At 31.3% G+C, this 23,996-nt stretch overlaps 1 protein-coding gene across 2 annotated transcripts in view; it reads left to right on the top strand.

Annotated features, from left to right (window-relative positions):
• LOC131850986 (axoneme-associated protein mst101(2)-like) overlaps positions 1 to 23,996 on the top strand; it is a 137,629-nt gene that overhangs the window by 99,089 nt on the left and 14,544 nt on the right. For both annotated transcript variants that reach the window (XM_059201407.1, XM_059201408.1), the window contains 3 exons: positions 12,630 to 12,698; positions 13,516 to 13,593; positions 15,622 to 15,771. In XM_059201407.1, coding sequence (XP_059057390.1) covers positions 12,630 to 12,698; positions 13,516 to 13,593; positions 15,622 to 15,771 — 297 coding nt within the window. The remainder of the gene's footprint in view (positions 1 to 12,629; positions 12,699 to 13,515; positions 13,594 to 15,621; positions 15,772 to 23,996) is intronic.

Below are 23,996 nucleotides of genomic sequence, written 5' to 3'. Positions count from 1 at the left end.
AATCTGCTAATTGAGCGATAGAAATTACATCAAAAGTCCTTCGATTGTTTAATTGAATATAGATTGTTTTTGTTTATATTTCTATGGACTATTATGAGTGCTGAGAAACTCAAATTTTCTTTCTTTTTTGTATTTGAATTTAATTATATTCAAACAACGGATAAAAAATGTTAAATATATGGAATGTAGGTACGAATAGTAACAGTGGAAAAAGTATCAATAAAACATAATGACCGTTCTAAAATATAAAAAAAAATTCAAAACTGATACAAAGATAAAATAAATGTGCAGAGTTTGCATCTAGTATATTATTATTTTTTTATATTCGTACTACTATGGTGGCAAACAAGGATACGGCTCATCTGATGGTAAATGGTTACCCTAGCCTATGGACGCCTTTATTTAAAAAATATTAAATGAATTAAATTGGCCCAGAAATGAATGAACACTTCAATTAGTATCTTCCTTTTCAATCTATAAAGAACAAGACATATTTCTTGGTATCGAATTTAAGACAAAATATATCCTAACCTAACATGAGTCATTCATAAAATGTATTGGTACACTGCTTCATTTGTTATGCTTTATCTAACAGCTGACGTATTTTCTCGATTTTCAACTTATTGCCTTTTGTTATAAGATATTGAATTGTGTGTACGTTTGTTGACTGGTTTTTAAAAGGGCACCACCCAAATCATGTCGCTAGGACCTTACGAGTGCACTCAAACCGGTTCTCAGTTCGTTCACGTTCAGGCAGTGTTGCCAGACTATGTTGCTCTCAAATCCAAATCACAAATTTTGACAAAATGATGGGTTTGGGTTTAAATCGCCTAGAATATAAAAGTCTGTGCTAGTTCTACTAGCATACCACATCTAAATGACATAATAATAAAACCTCAGGACAATTTACATTGCACCATATAGTTCCATATTAAGCAGAACTTGTGTTATGGGCACTAAACAATTGATGGATATATATAAATACACTTTTTTTTCTAAATGCCTACATCATACATAGAAAATACCCAGCTAATACAATTAAACTCAAGACTACAAAGTCTGTACGTACGAGGAATCAAACCCCGGAGGTAAGGTGACGTGCTAAACCGCTATACCACCGAGTTTGACAATATATTACTATGGTTTTGGTTTTTTAGTCCCAGACTTGGGTTCATTTTTTGGCCATTTGGCCAGCAATTGTTCTTGTTTTATTACTGTCCACAGAAATCATGTCACATCAATTCTCCATTTCTCCCAATTTTATCCAAACATTTGTTCCCCAAGTAGCCACAAAATTACCCTAAATTTTGGGGGTTTCTTCCAATCTGTCATCACTGCGCTCAGGGTACTAAAAAACTTGTTTGTTGTCTCAACGCATTTCTGGATGTCTTTTAGGGAACAAAGATTTTGGTACCACAAAAAATACCCGACTTCAATATTGACTAAACTGGTGTGGTATGTTAGGGATATTTTTGAGATTATTATAATTGGCCCTAAGGCCATAATTTAATAGTATAACCGGTAAATAACTCAGGTAAGTAATATCCATCCTTCATGACAATAATAATATCTCAGAACATATCCCACTTTTTTTGTAAATGTATACATAAATAAATAAATAACCCTGGATAATTAACACACCGCCATCTAGTCCCAAGCTAAGCAGAGCTTCTGTTTTTTCTTGTAAATACATACATAATATACATAGAAAACATCCAGACCTATACAAACAATCATAGTCATGAATACAAATGTTTTCATCATGTATGGAATCAAACCCGCGACCATCAAAACTAAGGCAGTGTGCTAAATCGCTAAACCATCAAGATCTTCAAGTATGAAAGTTTACTTATAAATATGAATGAAATAGGAAATAATCTTTAATTATTTCATTCATTCATAATTTAAGAGCTGCACTCCTGTCGGTGGAGCTCTTGCTATTTTCCACGATCTACCATCAATCTCTTTAGTTGTTGATATGACACGACTCCACTTTTTCCTTAATCTGGTTGATATAGCTGTCTTAGTCTTACCCTTCTTCTTTTTCCTTTCATATATTCTTAATATTATAAACGCGATAGTTTTTGAGTATGCTCTCTTTCACGCAAAAACTACTGAACGGATTTTGATTAAACTTATCAGTAATAGAGCTTATACATCAGAATAATAAACAGGCTATAAATTTCATCCGGATGAAACCGCGGCAGAGCTAGTAAAATATAATTTTGAACTACGTGACATAATTATAATATTAATTCCCACAACAAAAGTAGGCGGAGTAAAGACGCTCGGAGACTTTTGACCCTAACCGAGAGTCGATCGTTTATGGTCACACCGGCACCGCTTTGGGAAAGTACTATAAGTGGGACGCGTACCACTTGAACCACTACGTGGGCGGGACACCTGTAATGGGACAGTTACGTCGTCATATTTATATGTAACTAAATATTATTTTAAATTAATATGAACTATGATTGTCTAGTGGTTTAGCACAACGACTTTCTTCCGACCTTAGCACACCGACTTGGTCGCGGGTTCGGACGAAACAAATATTTGTATTCATGGGTATGGTTGTATTGGTTGTAGTAATGAAGCCGCTAATCCCTAACACTAATATGGTGGTTTAGATATTAGGGGACGGGGTCCCCTAATATCTAAACCATCTGCTTCTTCCTTCGACCACAGATGAATGAGCATTTGTGGTTGGCGGAATATGTTTTTCTCTTCCATTCATCCCTGTTCGGAGTTATCTCGTTATTCACTCCTTTTCTTACCATATCAACTTTCGCGCTGTCCGTCCCTCTCTTTCAGGGTCTTCTTATAACCATCCACATTCATTTATCCCCCAATGTATGTTGTCTAGTACCAAAGTTACAAAGCTATAAAGCTTAAAGTACTTAGTTTAAGACTAGATAACGCTATGTCAATTACAAAGTTTAATATTTTTTATATGTAGTTATAATCTCATTTTTACAAAGAAAATATTAGTACTGTACTATAATGAGAACAAAACGTTCAACACGAGCATAGGTTCATTAACCAGATGATTCAAAACCACAGAGCTTATACCATAAACATAATTTATTTTTCTTTTATTTTGTATCACGACCGACATGAAAAAACTTCGGCGTACCGACTTGTTGTGTAATCGAATAATTGTACAATAATCGATTGAGAACATCACTGCACCATTGTGCTGCCGTGTCTGGTGAAAGCTGACCACTTGCAGTCCACTGTTTCGGAGATGACCCACCTGCACGTATGTCAGCGAAGATTTATAGCTCCATTGACGCCTGCCAATTTTGATAATGACTACGCAATTGAAGATCTCTACCGGATTTAAATATTTTTCTCTTAGAGTGCTCTTGCTCGTAAAGTGGATCTAATTTCATAGATTTTCGATATATAAAGCAGATCATAAAACATGCATGCGTTATAAAAGCAAATAGATTAGTTATATACCATAATACCACTATTGTTTTTTTATTAAAATTTCGGCACCAGCTAACAGCCATGCGTTGATTTAAAAAAGTAAAATGGCAGGAAAGTGCCAAAATGAGCAAATTAATATTATGATTTCTGATTTACAATGAGCGCATAGATATGCTTTTATATCTATGAGTTCATTGTAATTGTCTCGACCACTCACTTATCAATGCATATAGTTAGGTTTCAATGTTTCAATTTTTGTGTACCTGGATTTACCATGATAAGGATTTACTGTGTTATTTTTATACTACTACTTTTGTAAACAGTGATACGGCCCATCTGATGGTAAATGGTTACTGTAGGCTATGGACGCCCGACACACCAGGAGTGTCATGAGCGCGTTGCTGGCTCTATTTATGATTAATATAAATAAAATTATCCCTTACATCTTTAAGACTGACCATTAATCAGATTTCATTTCTACTTTCCACCGGAAACTTAAAGTTGTCACTAAAAAACTACAGAAATTTCATTATAGAAATTCGCAAATATTTCATAATTATTTAATTAATTAACTTCCGGCTATTAACTAAAAACAATTAGCTCTTAGTCGGTCATCATTCATTCGTTATTGATAGTTTTAAATGCTAACTAAAAACAGGTTACTATGCATTTTAATTTATTTAGGCATTCAAAGTTTTTTTTTATCTAATATTTATTTGATAAGAATAAATTATATTTTATTAATAGAATGCATTTCAAATCTTTGAATTTTTCGGCATGTTCTACACTATATATACTATATATAAACCTTCCTCTTGAATCACTCTATCTATTGCTGAAAACTGCATTAAAAACCGTTGCGTAATATAAAAAATATAAACGAATATTCAGCGGCAACGCCTTTGTTTTATACTATTTAAAGATTAGTAACACGTTTAGTAAAATCGAATAACACAGCCAATTGTAAAAATGCTAAGTACTTTAACATTTACCTCATAATAGTTGGCATTACTCATTACGCAGCCCCAATAACCTGACGCGGGTCATCTTTGTAGGGTCGGACTTTCTCTTGATGATGTTTTTATGCCTCGTCACGACATACAATGACTTGTTATGTATGTATGTGTATGTACTGTGCCATTCGCGTAAGATTATCAACATAATATGTTTATATGACCGAATTATGAAGTACCTTACTGCACCAAACAGGTCCAGTAAATGCAATTCACTAACTCTATACTTCTAAAATAGTTTAACTAACAATGGTCTAAAAGATAAAACTACTATGTATAAAACTGAAATTTGGAACAATAACTATGTATTTTAAATTTATGTGGCGCTTTGTTTTGTTAGTGCGAATTGTTCAGCGTTCTTATTAATATTTTTTAACTAGCTAATCCCTCGACTTCTTTGCGTTCGTATAATAATAGTTTTATATTTCTAAGATGGGAATAATACAAACATTGAATTTTGAGTGAAGTTAATCACAATACATTAGGGAAAACAACACGCAGTTTAGCATGCACAAATTCACAAATAATCAAACAAATAGACAAAAGCCAACCATCATTGTATTTGGGTCTTATTGTATTGATAACGTCGCCGATTTTAAAAATTCTTTTAGAGGGCGATCCAACAATAAACAAATTTTCAAAATCGGTTCACTAGGTCCAGAAGTAACTTTTTATAACCTCAGAAACTTTACCTCTATGTAATGTTACTGTAATAACATAGAGGTAAAGTTTCTATATAATACTATATATAACAATGCTAAATGAGAAGTTAATTATTATTATTATTTCTTCGTTGTTCTGCTTGGCAAAATCTGCAGATTGTTGTTAAGCTAAGGCCTAATTTTGCCATGTGTTTATACAATTAGCAGTTTCACTTAACTGGGGTACATATTATTATTATATCTACGGCAAGGTATGGGAAGAAACTTAAACGACTGCTCTTTATAGAATCTGATTTATTACTTAGAGTAACGCACGGCGCAGCGTGCTTTTGTTATGAATTAAATAGTTGCATACATAGCAATTTATACTGATATAAAACGTGCTTGCTCTCTCGCTTCAGTTCAAGATAATGAACCGATGGTGATGATGATGAAATGTATTAATCTTTCCTGATGACAATCATCAATGGGAATGTCTGTAGGAGCCATATTAGGAATGAAATCGCGGACACAGCACGTGTTATGAATTGGAGAGTCATCATGAAAGTGTCCCCGATTTCGTTTCTAGTAGTGGACTTTATAATATTTTTTAATAATCAACCTAATGTATTTGTATACTTACACTAGATGTCCTATGTATTATATTTATTTATTTGCTTTGAATAGGTTATTATGTTCTTCTTAGAAATGAATATAGAATTATTTAAGGGGGTCTTCCTATGTGACGGCCTGTTTTTTAGGGATATTTTAGGATTTTTTTTCTACGACCAGTAAATATTTAGAGCTTCAAGTTTTTTATCATTTATTAACACATATTTGGACAGTATAAATATAAAATTTCAGCTAAAAATATTCAGTCAAACTAGAGTTACAGCGCTCTGAACACCCCCGCCTCGAAAAAAAGAGCTCCCACTTCCTCCACGATTCCGGCTGATCGGCTTATCTGAAAAAAAAAAAAAAAAAAACGGCGTTTTAATTTGTAGGCTTAAAAGCACGGAATGACCTATAATCAAATGAATATAAAAAAAATTGGATTTTTGATAGACATTTGAAATAAAAGTTGCAAATTAGGCGTTTTTTTTTTGTTTTTTGCTATAAAAAAATCGAAGTTTTGAAAATTTTCGATTGATAATAGTTCATTCCATGCGTTTACATATATTGAGTGTGCCCTGTAAATTTCAAGTAATTCGGTCCAGCCGTTTCTGAGATACAATGGAGGAAAGTTTGAAAAACACAGTTTTGAGAAAAACGCGTTTAAAGTTTCAAGTCCGTTAAAAACTATTAAAATATCAACTTACTCTCAATCGGCGATGCCTGGTCCATAGAGTATTCCTTCCTCTTCCTCGTGAAACTCTTTTAAAGCAGATTGTTCAGCTCTTGAGTCAATCCTGGCTTGTTTAACGACATCACTTACGCGCCGCTCAGAGCGTAAGATTCGCTTTTCATCCCGTTTCTCAACATACGCTTGGGCTTCACGACCAACAGGGCATCCCATAATCGACATAACTTTTAAAATACCTTGAAAACCTTCACTAAAGATAATAACTGCTAAGTAGCTAGCAATTTCAACAACTTTGGGACCAGAATGAAGATGTTTAGGAGCGAAAGTCCAAATCAAAGAATTCAAAGATTCGTTATTGTTTTGTGTCTCTGCTCCTAAACAACGAATTAATAATTCGTCTTTCGATAAATCTTCGAAAACCGGTTTGATAGCTTCTTGGACTTGCGGAATTAGAGGTGGTTTATCGTGATGAAATTGGTCCAGTTCATTATTAGCTTCAGCCTTACGCCATTTACACCAACTGTCTTCGCCTTCTGGACAAAATTGATGCTGAGGGTTTTCATCAGAAGAACATTTGTGATAGTACGTTGCCCAAACTTCCTTTCTCATATCTTCAAGCGAATCTGGATGGCGTCGAATTGCTAATCCGTAGAATTTTGTAATTTCTTGGATAACTTTATCACTAAGTTTACCTAAACGTGTCTAAACTTGTATAAACAAATATATTAATAAAAGGGAGGCCAGGTATAAAGCCGACGGTACACAATAGGCCCGGTCTCTAACTGCCAACTCACCGCTCCGAACCGCTCTTTCTTTTACCTGCTGTATCTTTAAAACGACTTCGAATTTTCTAAAATCGCTTTACTACCGTATTCTAGACATGTTAAGGGAGCAATTTATGAAAAAAAAAATCGATTTTTTCAACCCATCACATAGGAAGACCCCCTTAAATTATTAACCGGGTCTTAAGACGAATGATTTTATGGCAAATAAAGGTATTTACCTATCTCGACCTTACGACTAGGTTGCACTAGCCGTGGTCACGAGCTGACTGTCAGCTGTATAAATATAGAATTTCGAATTCAGCTACATTTTAAGTATGCAAATTTAAATCAATATGAATATTTAAAATATTTTGACAATTATGCATTATTATTATTAATAATCAAAACAGAGTTACTGCATAAAGGAGTATTATTTTAGTTAAGTCCTATCATAGTTATATCTACTTGTAAGTTTGTATGTACGTGCTTGCTTACACAACTTCTGCATGACTAGTGCGGCGCCAGTAGGTGGGTAATGTTCGATTTATTACAATCGATATCGATTTTATCGATGCAATCGTAAGGAATATGGCTGAATTTATGTTATTTTACAATAAAGCGTGAACTTAAACATTGGGATATAATTATATAATTTACGACGTCTCGTATTATTTGATTTATTGTTATTGCCTCGCACTGGTCAAGTCTTTATTAACTAATATATGAAATAAGAATATATATTATTCTTTTATTTATTGTAGATAATTAGTGTAATACTTTCTGGTGCATGTGAAATACTTGTTTACATTAGTTCTCTTTGGTACAACTGTAAATGTTATGGCTTCAAAACAATAAGGTACCCTTAATTACTTTTTAATTATGGTAGTGCCACAGCCTATATAACTGTGTATATAAAACATTGTTAAAATATACGAGGAATCTGGAGACTAAACCTTTTATATTACTCGTATTGTTGGAGAATAGAGTATAAATAACAAATTGGTACTGCGCAGGTCACGTAGTATAAGAATGGCGCTTTAATATTTTGCCGGTATCTATAAATCGGTTGTTTCAATATTTTGAGGTGGTACAAAAATAATACAAATGTATTTTCCTCACGTCAAGTGGAAGGTAAAAAAATACATTACACACAAAATGAAAATCCTTCGATTTCGATTTTCGATTCCAATCGAACTTACTTGAGTGCAGTTCATTATTATACGAAGAAATATATTATAAGAAATATCTATATATAATTACACGAAGCGCTTCGTACGAAGAAACTAGTACTAAATAAGCTGTGTCACTTGTGCATAGTTGTGCGAAGCACAAAGTATAATTATTTAGGTATTAGTTTGTTTTCTTATATTTTGTATTTATTTTATACATATAGTTAGACAATAGATTTAATAACTATTAGTTGTTTCTATTGTAAACTATAATTGAAAAAATAAACTTAACACTAAAGTATTGTGATTAAAATATAAATTTTACTGAATAAAGTTCAAACAGTAATATCAATAAAATGAAATAGTAATATTACGGCAGTAAATCAGAACTTCCTATTAAGTAGTAGTCGGCATGAGAACTGGGGCAGTTATCCGGACGAATGGTAAACGGTAGAGCGGGCAGTAACTGCAAGGACAAACCACTGACTGTTAAAGTTAGGATAATATTACATTATCATGTATGTAGAAATTATAGGTGTTATACGTTGTACAACTTGAAATTTACTGTATCGAGAATTTATAGGTTACTATATTTATATATTTAATTTTTGATTTTATTTTATCGTAATCATAGAAAATAATTTATTCATGTAGGAAATTTAAGTAATTTATGATCCTCAAATTTTTTATATTATAATTTTTTTCCCTACCGTCCTTAATTAATTATTGAATTAATAGAATAGAATAGAATAGACAATCATTTATTCAAATAAACTTGATGATTGAAATGTTTTTTTTCAGATTGAGTAGTAATTTATTGTAATTAATTATTAAAAATTAATTCATACTAAAGTAACTAAATATTTTTATAACTATATGATTGTATATTACTGCTGTGTTTTTTCTGTCGTATTATACATTTCGAAATATTTTTTTGTTATTAAGTTGACGGTAAAATGACAGCAAATACTAAATAAAATTTTACAGCTTTATTTATCAAACGGTCTACTGGTATTCCACCGGCATTGTTTGTACTGGCAGTACATAAATTGAAAACTTAGATACTTCAGTCGTTTAGCAGTTGTATCCATTATTTCATCATAATCTGTCAGTCGGCTGGTTCTTCATTTTAAAAAGAAAACCAAAAAAATATATGCAAATATATTGCAAATATATGCAATAATATCATCAGTCATCTAATTACAAATCTTTAAATAGATTGCGATTAAGATTGTGACCTACAAGTAAATTTGTAACTTAACTGCTAAACTAAGCTACCATTATCAACTATCATTTATTATAATTCGCTGTCCCCAAAATCGATATCATGACATCGGTATCGGAATGATTAATCGATTCTGCATCGATTTAAATTATCGCAACTTGCGTTTATGTAGAGCAGATAAATCTATCAATATCAATGACCCCATGGCCAAAGAAGGTATCTAGTGTATGCCTTTTGGCTTTCTAAGCTTTCGATTTTGTGGCCAGTACTAACTTGTCTAAATTATTCGGGATGCTTTGATATTTTTATTACTGTGCCAGGAATATATAAAAAATGGGATGCGATGAGAACAATGACTAATTTCACCTTTATATTTCGCTAGTCCGCCAGGGTTACCATTATAGCGTCAAATAAATATTATTATAAATAAAAAACTGGAATGACAATCGTCCAAACAAGAGGCTAATTGCCAGAATAGAGTCCAATATACAAAGCTAGATTATGTAGGATGTTATATAAAATAAGTTTATTGGTACATTTTTCAAAACCGCTGTAAAAATACAGCGGTTTTGAATTATAAGCGGTTATTAGATGTAACTCGCGGTGTTCTTTGCGTGACTTCAGGTATACAAGTGTTTTTATGCTATATGTTAATACGCAAATAAAGTATAGTATTAGTATTACAATATTCATTATGATCTACATGAATATACATTTGCATAAATTAAAAAATATGATTTATATGTGGACCAAATTTCATTCGAATCAGTCCAGTAATTCCGGAGTGATAAAGTAACAAACATCAATACATTCTCACAAACGATTGCGTTTATAATATTATTCGGATACCGCGTACTCACTAGTTATTAGGTCGTAAAGTAAATACGATTTCACTAAAATATTATAAAACTTATAATTGACTAATTGAACTATTACCCTTTGGCTTTAAAATGATGAATTACAAAAGTTTGCAATGATTACAATAACTGTGAGATAGATATTGTCCAATCCGTTGTCACAGATATCATGGGATTTACCGGTTTTTATAACTATAATAGAGGCATGAAATGTTCATTATGTGCACTATGGTATCACGTGGCATTAGTGACAATCGAGCAGCACCGTTATATAACAGCGGAACTATCAGTTCCAACAGACCAAAGTATCTGAAGATGAGGTGTATTGACACTTAATTGGTTAAGTCTATCTATCCGGTTTTTATGGTCCATTCTCAACATACAGATTCATATATGCGTCCATCTCCTTAACAAAACAGTTAAAATTTGATTTTATATTTATACTTCTGGTATAAGATTAGAAAATTAGGTAACTTCATATTTAATTTAAGTATTCAAATATAATTATAATAACGCCTACTTATTTTTGATAGCAAAAAGTCGGAATAGTACATTCTTGTCAACATAAGTCCATTGTTTGGTTCAAATCAGAACCATATCAGTATTTTATTAAAATATTGTTCAACGACAACTTAAATGCGTTAATTTAAAACAACAACTTATAATTAACATTACTAAATATCTTAGGGTTCATTTTTCTACGTGCACTTTTCTTTTTGTATTCCTGTCTAAAATATCTTAAATACGCATTATTCTTTGCCTAATATTATATAATTAATGATTTTCTTAAATTTAAATATATGATATTTAAATAAATATATATTCTAGCATTGTAATATTTATTATCAGCGATATATATAGCTAGAAGCGGAGGACCAAGGACCTGTGTAATAATATGCGATGACAATTTTCTAGATGAAGCAAATGTGTACCTATTTGACTTCTGCTATTATATTACGACAGGCGTTGCGACTCGAATGGTTTACGTTAATTAATTATGAATCTATTATTCAATTATATGTATATCTAATGTGATTATCATATAATTAATTAATTTACTGCATATATAAACTGTAATGGTATAACATAATTTTTATTTCAAAATCTGTTTCTGTGACCATCCTAAATACCACAATCTTTGCTTCTATGTCCATTACAACCGTTTGTGTATTTATTTATTATTATATAGCTACAGTTTTAACATAATACATTAATTAGGTTTAAGAACAAACGTTTTAACAATGAATAGAGTTGGGTTGGTCACGACTAAGACCCGAGAGATGTCAGCCCGAGGCGGTCACTACGGAGTATGGACCACTCAACATCTGCTATGAACCTGATATCATTGAAAGTGATATGTACAATAGATTGTCATAGTTTAATGAGTGACATATATATATATGTACTTTATATAAATATGTAGGTCACAAAGCTAACATTTTAGACAATGGTATTCGATATTCTTGTAACTAAATATATTTATTACAAATGGCATACATAATCAATATGACTTTGTGAATAGTTTATTAAAAAAACATATCGTTTGAATTCAAACAGCGCCATTTAGTCCAAAGCTATGAGTCCTAGACAACTGATATAAAAATATAGATACATTTTTTACTAACCATACCACAAGATCTACTTACATTGGGACTAGATGACATTGTGTGAATTGTCTAGGGGTATTATATATTTACTTATAATTATATTAATTTACAAAAGTTTATTTATAATAAACCCGCGGCCACGTGTAGCTCATCTCTGATCTTTCCGAAACATGCCCATGAACTTATCAATTCAATAATAAATGAGGAATGTCTTGCGTTTCTATACTAAATGTCGACTGATGCACAATCACGCTTTATATACATACTAGGTACCTTTTGTATGTAGTATAAAAAATATGAAGTTATTTTCCTTTGTTGCGTGCGTAGCATTATATCCTTGATCAGATAGACAAAGGAAACATTGACATAAATACATATGTATCTACATACCTTCCTATCCTCCGTAAATAGAAAATATTTTTTTTAATAATTGAGGTCATGAGTTCTCTCGCGGCAATTTAAGAAAATATCTTACGTTTTAATAAGAATATGTGATAATATGATTTTAATTTATTAAAACCCTAGGATAGCTCACACAACGACATGGAGTTACATATTAAGCAGAGCTTGTACTATATAACTAATAGAAATATTTATTTAGTCATTTTTTTGTTACAGGGAAAAGAGAAGAGTAACCGTGAAGATTTGAAAACAGATATACAACACAGAAAGGAAACCTTCTATAGGGTTAGTAGTGAACACCTATTCAAATTAATTTACATTAATTAAACTAATTTAATTAATAAATTTACATTATTTATATTAATTGAAATTAATATTTTTATTACTTAAATTAATTGAAGTTAATAAATTTACATTAATTATATTAATTGAAATTAATATTTTTATTACTTAAATTAATTGAAGTTAATAAATTTACATTAATTATATTAATTGAAATTAATATTTTTATTACTTAAATTGATTGAAGTTAACAAATTTACATTAATCAAATTAAAAAAAATTTAAAAATACAGTGCATTCATGTAATATTTATTTTTGTTACCTTCACATATAATAAAATTGTCAAATAGTTTACGAGCTGTCTTTTGATCTATTAGTTTGTTTTGTTTTAAGGTTCCATGTAAATACAGCTGGATAAATCATCAATTAGGATAAAATGTTCATAGAATATGTTGGTAAATGCTAAAATATAGCTCATCATATAAGCTGAAGGAAACCGAGAAAATTAGTACTGTTTTATAGGAGACTATTTTTCATTATTAGATGTATAGGAGTATTTCAAATTAAAATAATTGATATGTATAACAAATAAATATTTCATTAATAAATAATTGGCATGCTCATATTGTAAATAATCTACGTTCCCAATATTGACATGCAATAATGTAAAAGATGACAAAATGTTAGAAACTTTAAAAGACTCAACCACATACTATGTACGATAACATTTTTCACAAAAGGAATCATTTAATTTAAATCATTATAGTATTTTTTTATGTATCTATTTCTTTATATTAGTTGTCATATAATATGTTAACAGGAGCCCCCTTCAGACGAGGATTCAGCGGTGTCCTCTGCGCCCGCCTCGTTGTCACCCCAACCGCTCAACGACATGTGGGTAGGTATATCTTTTAGTATCTTCATTTAATGTTAGACATAGATATAATGTAAATAAACTGGCTTAGAAAAAAAAATCAGTTGAGGTTCTTGCCAGTTGTTCTGAATTGAATCTGTATACTGAACTGGACGGTAGGGAAAAATTATACTTAAAATATTGACGTTCATAAGCGGCTAAAACATCCTATATAAATAAATTATTTTTTATTTGATTTGGTTTTTTTCGTAATGAAAACTCAACGAATTATGTATGTATATTTTTAAAAACCAATGGCACTGGCCGGCCTCAATTAGAATAAAAATATCGTCTATGGTATTATGATAAAGTGTTTTCATAAAATTTGTTTCCATTTAAGCTATCAGAACATCATTGAACGTGTATTTTTATGAGTACTTTTAAGCATAATATCTTAAATATATATAACTCAAAGGTGACTGATATAGTGATCTATCAACACACAGCCCAAACCACTGGACGGATCGGGCTGAAATTTAGCATGCAGGTAGATGTTATGACGTAGGCATCCGCTAAGAAAGGATTTTGATAAATTCCACCCCTAAGGGGATAAAATAACGCGAGCGAAGCCGCGGGCAAAAGCTAGTATAGATATAAATCTGAAAACTTATAAACAGTAACACCATATAAAGTAATACTAACATGTATATTAACGAAATATTTTAAACAAGATAAATATGATCTTTATGGACGATCATACCATAACATTCTACGACAAAAAAAAATAAACCCACTATAATTAAAGCGCGGTAAACAAGCATTCTCTTCCATTTACGGACTCAGCCTACGCGTTGTGGGTGCTGGCTGAGGTATCCGCCATTTTTAAATTTGTTTAATTACAAAACTGCATACTTATATAGTGTCTAGGTCACTTGATCCCAAACAGTGGTCTACTAAATTTAAATATATGAGTAAAAAAAAAACCATTTTCAAATTATTCATTCCTAATTCGAATTTTCAAATTATGTGTTAAATAGTATCAACATCAACGTGGTTTAGTCGGGGATAAGGCTGGTATTTTACTCTTCCTTTTTAAAACATCTCAGATCCATCCGTATCCTTTTCCCTACTCTATTTCTTAACCTAATCCTTATCCAAAACTCACAAAATTTTCGTTGCTAGATATAAATTAATGACGTTTCCCCGTTTTGTTTTTGGCGAAATACCCTAAAATCGGGGTGAATGGCATGACAAGAACCACAAGAGAAAAAAAGGCTGGTATTCTAAGTCACAATATAGAACGAGTCAGTCAATTGACTAATAACATGTTTTTTAAATAAATTTCAGTCAATTTATAGTATTCTAATAAGGAAAATGTAATGTAAAAAAAATATTGTTTAAAACCTTCATACAAACTACACGATCACGTGATCAGTTTAGTACGATAATTTCAAAACTCCTTTTTAGATTTTCTTTCGTTTCTTGGTAGAGAAGGTTTGGATTCCCTGTTTTAGGTAAATAACTAAACAGTCGATCGACCTTGTATACTAGACTGCAAAATGCCAGATCGGCTTACGGCATAGTAAACGTATTGTCACCTACTAAACTATTGGTGCTCGGAGGTTGCGTCACATGCATTGTGCTCTATTGTGATGTAGGGTGGCCAATTACACAGCCATTCTATTGTGGACAGACAATATTAGTCAATTATTCGGTAAAAAGCCGTATAATAGATCATTAGGTACAATACATTAGAAATAGAAGCTATAATAAAATTTATACCATCCTATAGAGATAACATGAAACTCTGTTTCCAAATCAATAAAAAATAAAGAAAAATACATAATGATTAAGAATACCCGTGATTAGTTTGATCCCGAGATGTTGTTATTTCTGACGTTTCAAATTAATTGAATATATTTCACCCAAAATGTGTCAATACGAAATTATTATTGGCCACTAAGATTTAACATTTTAATTTTTCTTTCAACAACAACATAGATCTAATATACAGAATAAGTAATAGATATACAATGTGTGTAATACTACAATTAACAACGACCCCGTCCGCAGTCATGCGGTCAGTGCCGCGCGGCAGCTGAGCGCGCGTCGGTGGCAGCGCGCGAATGCACGCGCCTTGCTGATGAACTGCGTGACGCGCGCGACCAACTCGAGCTCATGGAGTTCCGAGTGCTGGAACTGGAGGACGCGCATCCTAACAAGGTAAGGAGCCAGGGATACCAACTGTATGGATACTTGTAAAGACCTCGGTGATTTAGCACACAATCTTACTTTCAATGGTCTGGATGGATTACTTCGATTCCTGGCACGATGCAAACATTTGTATTCATGAGTACGATTGTTTGTATTGGTCTTGGTTTCTATATTTGTATAATGGAATGGTGCACCCGCCTGCAGTAACAGTTTAACGATAGGGTACCACTGGAGTATTTTTTTTTATTACATGAGGATGATAAGATGACAATGAGTTCGGGTTAGTTAGCCCATCGTGATGAAAGCACCAGGAATTTACCACGATGGTTTTCATGGGGAACCGTGTGGAGGTCGCCCTGATATGGTACAATGGTTGCTAGCAACCCTAGGCCTTTGGTACGATTACATTTTTATCCTCTTACAACTGTGTACGAAATTTTGTCCTTGGAAAAGTAAACTATTATGATGTACGAGGTTAGAGAGCCAAGAAAAATTGGGATAATCAACTAGAGGATATTGTTTGATTTTTTATTTCTAAAGTTATTTTTAATAATACTTTCGTATTTAATACACATTATTTATATCGTCAACGAATAATTTTGAAATTTAACTTTATCTGTTACATCAGCTACCTGCCAAAAAAGTCCCCTCAAAATCGGTCCAGCCATTTCAGAGATTAGCAGGAACAATCAGACAGACAGACAGATACACAATTTTTTTTTGTAAATGTACCGAATTTTTATTATATGCATGTAGTAAAAACGGTTATTTCAATATTACAACAGACACTCCAATTTTATTTATATGTATAGATAAAGGTACCTCTCTCGAAGTTTCAACGGCTAGTGCAACCTAGTCGAAAAGTCAGGAGAGGTAAATATTACGTACCCTTTATTTCTACACTAAATACCATTTTTATTTATTCATACGAAGCAAGTGTTTTATGATTGGCAACCCTAATGAGGAGTTAGCTCAGTGAATAACAAACGGTCGCGTACTCCGGTCGTAGTCAACGCGCGTCTCTTAGAACGGAGTTTGTATGAATCGGTGTCTATATTGTTTTTTAATATTGCGTATTAAGAAAATAATTTTTATATGAAACTGTGTAACCGTTTTTAGTATTGAAAATTTGAAGGTGAATAGTTATAATTAATATTGAAGTCGCTTAGAACAATGGAATATATAATTTATGAGGTAATTATTTGAAAACCACTACAAACGTTATAGTCACGGGTTGACAATGTGTATAATTGTAAACAATAAAAAAAAACAATGTAAAACTGTACTGTTAGGTATGAAACTTATGTTCAGTCTTTATATAATAGTTTTTATTTTATTTGATCAAGAAGTTTGTCAATTATAAAAAGGTTATAAAAAAGTAATATTATATATAAAATTCTCCTGTCACAATGTTAGTTACCATACTCCTCGGAAACTGTTTGATCGATTTTTATTAACTTTTGTATGCATATTCAATAGGTCTGGGAATCGGCTACTATTTTTCATACTGCTAAGTGATAAGGGTTGTCCACTAACATTTTTTTTTATTTTTTAACTTTAAAATAATATTAAGATATTAATTTAACTTTTAAAGTGGCATTAAAAATACCCTAATAAATTTTCACCGCTCTAACACCCAACCCTATTTTTTACCATTTAAATTTATATGGCAAAAGAGCACAAACTAGTAAGTACATATATACAAAAAGTATAGTTTCGCATACATTTTTATAGTATCTATAATATTTCAATACTAAATGTGGTTACATAGAGTCATCATAGATTTTGTTCTAATAAGTGTAGTGCCAACATTTAAACCAAATATTTTTTTAATGGTGGAAAGTGTTGTAGTGTGATGTAGATACGTTACCAAGGTTACAACATGGGTGATTTAGTTCAGGAGCTGGACTACATTAAGGTGAGGGTATTGTGAAAGTACGTAACGTTTGAGTGGGGTTTTGTTTGATGTTGTAATTGTTATTATAATAAAAGATTCGTTATAGGTCCGTACTCTCTTAAGTTAGTGTTATAAATAGGTTTTATTATAGTGCAGTGGTATGATAATCATGGATATATACAAAAGTAAACAATAATTATCGTTATGTAAGTAAATTAGAATTATTAATTATTTCTTAATTTAAGAAACTGAATTTATAAAAATTTTATAATTTTAATTTTATTATGGTTCTAGTTATTAATTTTTGCATTTCGTAGACACGATTTACGCGTAAGTATATGAATTAAGAAAATACTAGTATTTATCTCGTAATATTTACTGAATATCATGACATTACTAATCATAGACAATGTTTTAATAGAATTATTCAATTACAATGTAAAAAGTTATTACTAGTTTACTTTTAAGTGTTTCAATTTTACGCTTAAAAGTAAACAAATAATAACTGTTTACATTGTATTCAATATTTTACTAAAACATTGTCTATGATTAGTGATTTGCTTTTCTGTGTAAGTTGTAGTCGTTATACATGAGAAGGTCACGGGTAGCATAATATTATACTGTGACGTTTATAATATAGTATAATAATGCAATTATTATAATATAATTAAATATATTATTTAGTTTGTTGTACTCATCCCAGTTGTATGAGAAAGTTACTTTTCGATACTTTTCTTAGCTCTGATTAAGATAAGTAATATTATATAGTTTAATTTCTTTCTGAAAATGGTGTACAATATGTGATATAACATTGGATATACTAATTTCACAGTAACACTCTAGTAATATGTGTACAGTTTATTGCATGAATAATTATGTATCGAGGTAAATAATAAAGAATGTTGTAATATAACGCGTAACAATAATTATCCTATAAGTACATAGGCTTATTAATAGTTTGTTTCACAATCAAATTATATACAATCTAAAATAATCTAAATTCAACAAAATATGTATTATTAATACAGTGTAGATTCACGGCCGTCTGACTATACGAAAAAGGTATTACGATTTAAAAGGTAAACTTACACCTTCGCAATTTTAATAGGGATTTATTGACTCTATATTTTGTCATTATTACATTTTTCAAATAAGAATGTAGTTATGCAAATTAAAAAAAAAATAGAAGGACATTAAACACTATAAACATATAACCCAATATGGCTGGGTGGATGTAATCATTTTGCCTTTCCTATACGAAAATAAAAATAAAAAATAAAGTAATTTCAAATTTGGAAGTCATTAAATGGAATGTTTAAAAAGAGATGTTATAATTTTAAATATTGTAACTTCGACATTAGTTTGTGTAGCTTTAAAGTTTTCGGATATTTTCGGTATTTATACTATATTCGGTACAATACATAAAAATATTATTATGGAAGTATCTAAATATTAATAATTAAAGTCGGCACTTGGGCCGTCTTTCTCGTATTTCTGTTAAGAATATAGCAGGAAAATTATTTTCTATGGAGTTATAACCAATAGGTAATATTGCTTCAGAAATTGTACATTATTCAATATATATTTTTTTTGTTTATCCTTTGAAGGAAAGGCAAAGGGCACTGTGCCCATACAGCCATATCTGCATGAGTTCTATATAGTTTTTCATCAAGTGAAATGATCTGACTGCATCACTTCCGTCATCAGACTATTTCAATCAATGTATCATTGGGGAATTGTTCTTAGCAATGTAGGCAGAGCGTCTACTTCTGAAAATTATTTGGTGCATTTTTAGAAAATTCCGTATGAAAAACCTACTTGAACTCACTTCAGTTCTTATCATTTATCCCTGATGCCTTGCCAGCGTAAACTATTAAGAGGAAGTCATTTCATCAACCCTCTTAAGAAGAGCCATATATTTAGTCCTCATACGATTCATTTTGCGAGTGTAATGTTTTTTTAAATATAATTTGAATGGATATCACGTTATCCTGTAACATCCTATAATATCACTCATTCGTTGCCATTCAAGAGGACTAAGAATTCATGCTTTTATGCTGTAGTTTCATTTCCTCACTTCGGCCTACAACCGAAACAGCTTACAAAGCAACTTGATTAGCATCTGTTAAGTTAATTTCAATCTAAATATATGCATTTATATATATAACATCTGTGAAACAAATAAAATAAAAGGTTACAAACCACTTTTTATACAGCCGACTAGTCTTTTTTTTTTTCAAATATATCTGATCCTCTTCTGTTGTGTTTAACTTCTCAATAGATTTGTTTATTAATTACTTCAGCCGCGATTTGATACGGCGACAGTTTTAATTGTTTAATGTGTTTTCTGGAGGGGGTGCTAAATAAAAGCCTAAAAATTATGTAATTGGTTCCTAACAATCAGATTTTGCCTAACAATATGAATCCAGTCGTATTTGTGGAGCTAAATTAAAGCCTACCTGTCTAAAAATTATGCAATTAGTTCCTAACAATCAGCTTTTTGCCTAACAATCTGAATTCTGTAGTATCTCTGGAGCTAAATTAAAGCCTATCGGCCTAAAAATTATATAATTGGTTCCTAACAATCAGCTGTTTGCCTAACAATCTGAATTCTGTAGTATCTGTGGAGCTAAATTAAAGCCTACCTGTCTAAAAATTATGCAATTAGTTCCTAACAATCAGCTTTTTGCCTAACAATCTGAATTCTGTAGTATCTCTGGAGCTAAATTAAAGCCTATCTGTCTAAAAATTATATAATTGGTTCCTAACAATCAGCTGTTTGCCTAACAATCTGAATTCTGTAGTATCTGTGGAGCTAAATTAAAGCCTACCTGTCTAAAAATTATGCAATTAGTTCCTAACAATCAGCTTTTTGCCTAACAATCTGAATTCTGTAGTATCTGTGGAGCTAAATTAAAGCCTATCTGTATAAAAACTATGTAATTGGTGCCTAACAATCAGCTTTTTGCCTAACAATCTGAATTCTGTAGTATCTGTGGAGCTAAATTAAAGCCTACCTGTATAAAAACTATGTAATTGGTGCCTAACAATCAGCTTTTTGCCTAACAATCTGAATTCTGTAGTAGTCTAGATTATTCCGGTAGGCAAATAGAAATTATGATAACGTTATCTATTATTAATATTTTGATTGCATCGCAATATATAGGTATATGAGATTTAACAACGGATTCTAATATCGCTGTTGGTTATCAAGGTGAGCCGCTTGTGACGCTGTTTGCTTTGGTATGAGTATCTATAAATTAGTAACGGATAGGGTTGTCATATGCAAAAATAAAAACACGACTGATTTTTTATGTTAATGGAATGAATGCACCCGCCTGCACTAATGGTTTACGCTGGCGGGTCACCAGTATAGGATGATAAGATGAGTATGAAGCCAGGTCAGTTAGCCCATCATGACAAATTTACAAGGAATTTGTCATGATGATTTCCAGCGGGAACTGCGTGGAAGTGAATCTGACATGGTACATCGCTAGTAATGGGGTCATCAGTACACATTAGGTACTAACCGACTTTCACCCCACGACTGATATTAAATAATTATATGTAGGCCTCGGAAAAACGAATTTTTTTCGCATTATTAAAGATAACTAAAAAATTACTAGATAGATCTTTTTATTTCAAATAAAAAAAAATCTAAATCCAAATACACCGCTTTTTATCGCTTGGTAGCAAGTTTGAATTCTCGCTCGGTATAAACATTTGTATTCATGGGTATGATTGTTTGTGTTGGTGGTAGATGTTTTCTATATATATTATGTATGTATTTACAAAAAAAGTGTCTATGTATTTATATCCGTTGTCTATAATATATGACACAAGCTCTGTTTAGCTTGGGACTAGATGGCGCTGTGTTAATTGTCCAGGGTTATTTATTTATTTATGTTTTGATATTTAATATATACAAATATGCTTGTGGGATATATTTAGACTAGTGACATTATCAACGATTTAATGTATGAATACATTTCAATAACTTTAAACGACATCTTTTATTATGTAAATATTGAAATGTGGGTTTTTCTTATTCTCATATGCAAAACCACTTGATGTTACGTTGTAACCCAATATCAGGTACTATGTACGGATTCATTAAACCTCAGCACAGGATATAGGTTACATTCCCAGTGTTCTCATGGGAATCATTTTTAATAAAACTAGCTGTCCCGGCAAACGTTTTTGCCCTATAAATTTAAGTACTAATATAGGTATTAAAAATAGGCGTTGGTGGTAGAAGGGTGAAAATTTAGGGTTGTATCTATTCTTTTAATGCCACTTTATAAAAAAATAAAAGTATGTTCCGGAAATAAAAAAAAGTAGTTATGGACAACCCTTATCACTTAGGGGTATGAAAAATAGATAGTAGCAGATTCTCAGACCTACTGAATAAGCATATAAAATATCATAAAAATCGGTCAAGCTGTTTCGGAGGATACTCCTTTAACTAACACTGTGACGCGAGAATTTTATATACATGATAAGGAGGAATAATTGCAATGTAATTGCATGGCCTTAAAATTTAATATCAGTATCACAAATTAATGAACTAAATGGATACTGAATACTCATAGAATAAATATTTAAGTGAAATATCAAGTATATTTAATTAAAAACTAAAAAGTCGTATAAATTTAGTAATATGATCGATTTGAGCAAAGCCACATAATCCATAGTCTAGCATGATCAGATTAATAAAAGCTTATAGGCGGCAGCCGAACATTAAATCCAAATTAGGCGGTACCTACGCCGCGTGACTCACTATGGTGTTACCATAGAGGCCACAGTCACCCGCGCACATTTCCTGACCCAATCAATTTATATTCCACTGTCAATACTTACTTACTTACATATAAGAAAGCACTTCATCAAATACAACGGTACATATTTATAATATTACAATTGTTGTGATAGACTTTATTGATCGAGAGGTCGTATTTAAGGTATTGTGTACATATTTATTGTGGTAGGTACAATTACAGGCATTATTGTGTTTTATAATATACTTTTTGATTATTCATACCCTTCATCTATTTATAGTCTGACAAATAACGTGAAAGTTCGTGAGTATGGATGGATGTTTATTACTCTATCATTCAAAAACTACTGAACGGATTATGATTAAACTGTAAAATAAGCTATATTACAGAATATAATATAAGTTGTAATTTAACAACATATTATTTAAATTGAGCGGAATATAATGATAAATGTTGAAGTTGCACTGGTATGCTAGTAAAGAAAACATTTTAGTTGTTTGAGATTGAATGTGTTAATCTCGGTAACTGCTTTTTAATTATAAGCATTAGATAATACATTATCAAATGTTCTATTTAAGCAAATATTTCAGTGTTAGATTTCGTTAATAGTGAAAGGGTATAGGCTCTATAACATGCGATGAGTAAGAGCGGAGTATCTACGATAAATGTTACGAAAACAAGGAAATTTATTCCTATTGAACGTATCTGTTATTTCAGTTCTTGATTCTTTAATTTTTGGCTAACCTGGTGCATGTTTTTAATATAAATTCTACATTTTAATTGATATACAATAGTACTTTGTACAATATTACACTGTAATGACGTACTTATATTGTTCAAAATGACATAATTGATTAATTATTTATTTATTACTAGTATTTACATAACCTAATTCTACAACTAAGAACCTAAAATTAAAAAGCTTAAAAAAATATAATATGATGACTAAAATATATTATTAAAAGGGGTCCCTTTAGGCAACGTTCCGAAGATACTGGCAGCGTTCCCTCTTTGAATAGCTAGACTAATTCTTTGTCCAAGGTAGCTGCCAGCTCTTCGGTATTCTGTGATGTAATTATTATATTAAATATAATTACAGTGTATATTTAATAATATATTGCATATCCAATTTTAAGTTAATTGAGGCTCTGATAACAATTACAAATGTTTTTTTTGATCTACGAGTAGACGTTGTGGCACTTTGTACTTGTAATAACAATAAGTTTTAAGATTTCTGATTGTAAACCGAAAGCTTCCTCGAATGTACTATGTGGCAAAACCTCACCAGTTGGTTCTGCGTTTCTGGAAGGAGCTTGGCTGGTTATTTTGAGTAGTCTCGGCTCTATACGCACAACAGCCAAAACTAGAGGCTAAATGCAGGAAGTACGTGTAGAGTCCAACATACGATACTATAATTATATTTAATAATCTATTGCACATCTTAATTAATTAACGCTCAGTTTACATTTACAAATGTATTTTTCATTTATAACTCTACGAGTAGGTATAGTACGACTTTGTCATAATTATAATTAAGAAGAGTTCGAACTATCGATATC

This window comes from Achroia grisella, unplaced genomic scaffold (assembly GCF_030625045.1).
Source record: "Achroia grisella isolate CSIRO2021 unplaced genomic scaffold, CSIRO_AGI_Agris_v1 utg780, whole genome shotgun sequence".
Classification (NCBI taxonomy): Eukaryota; Metazoa; Arthropoda; class Insecta; order Lepidoptera; family Pyralidae; genus Achroia; species Achroia grisella.
The sequence above is the reverse complement of the archived record's forward strand: the minus strand, read 5'-3'. Positions and strand labels throughout refer to the sequence as shown.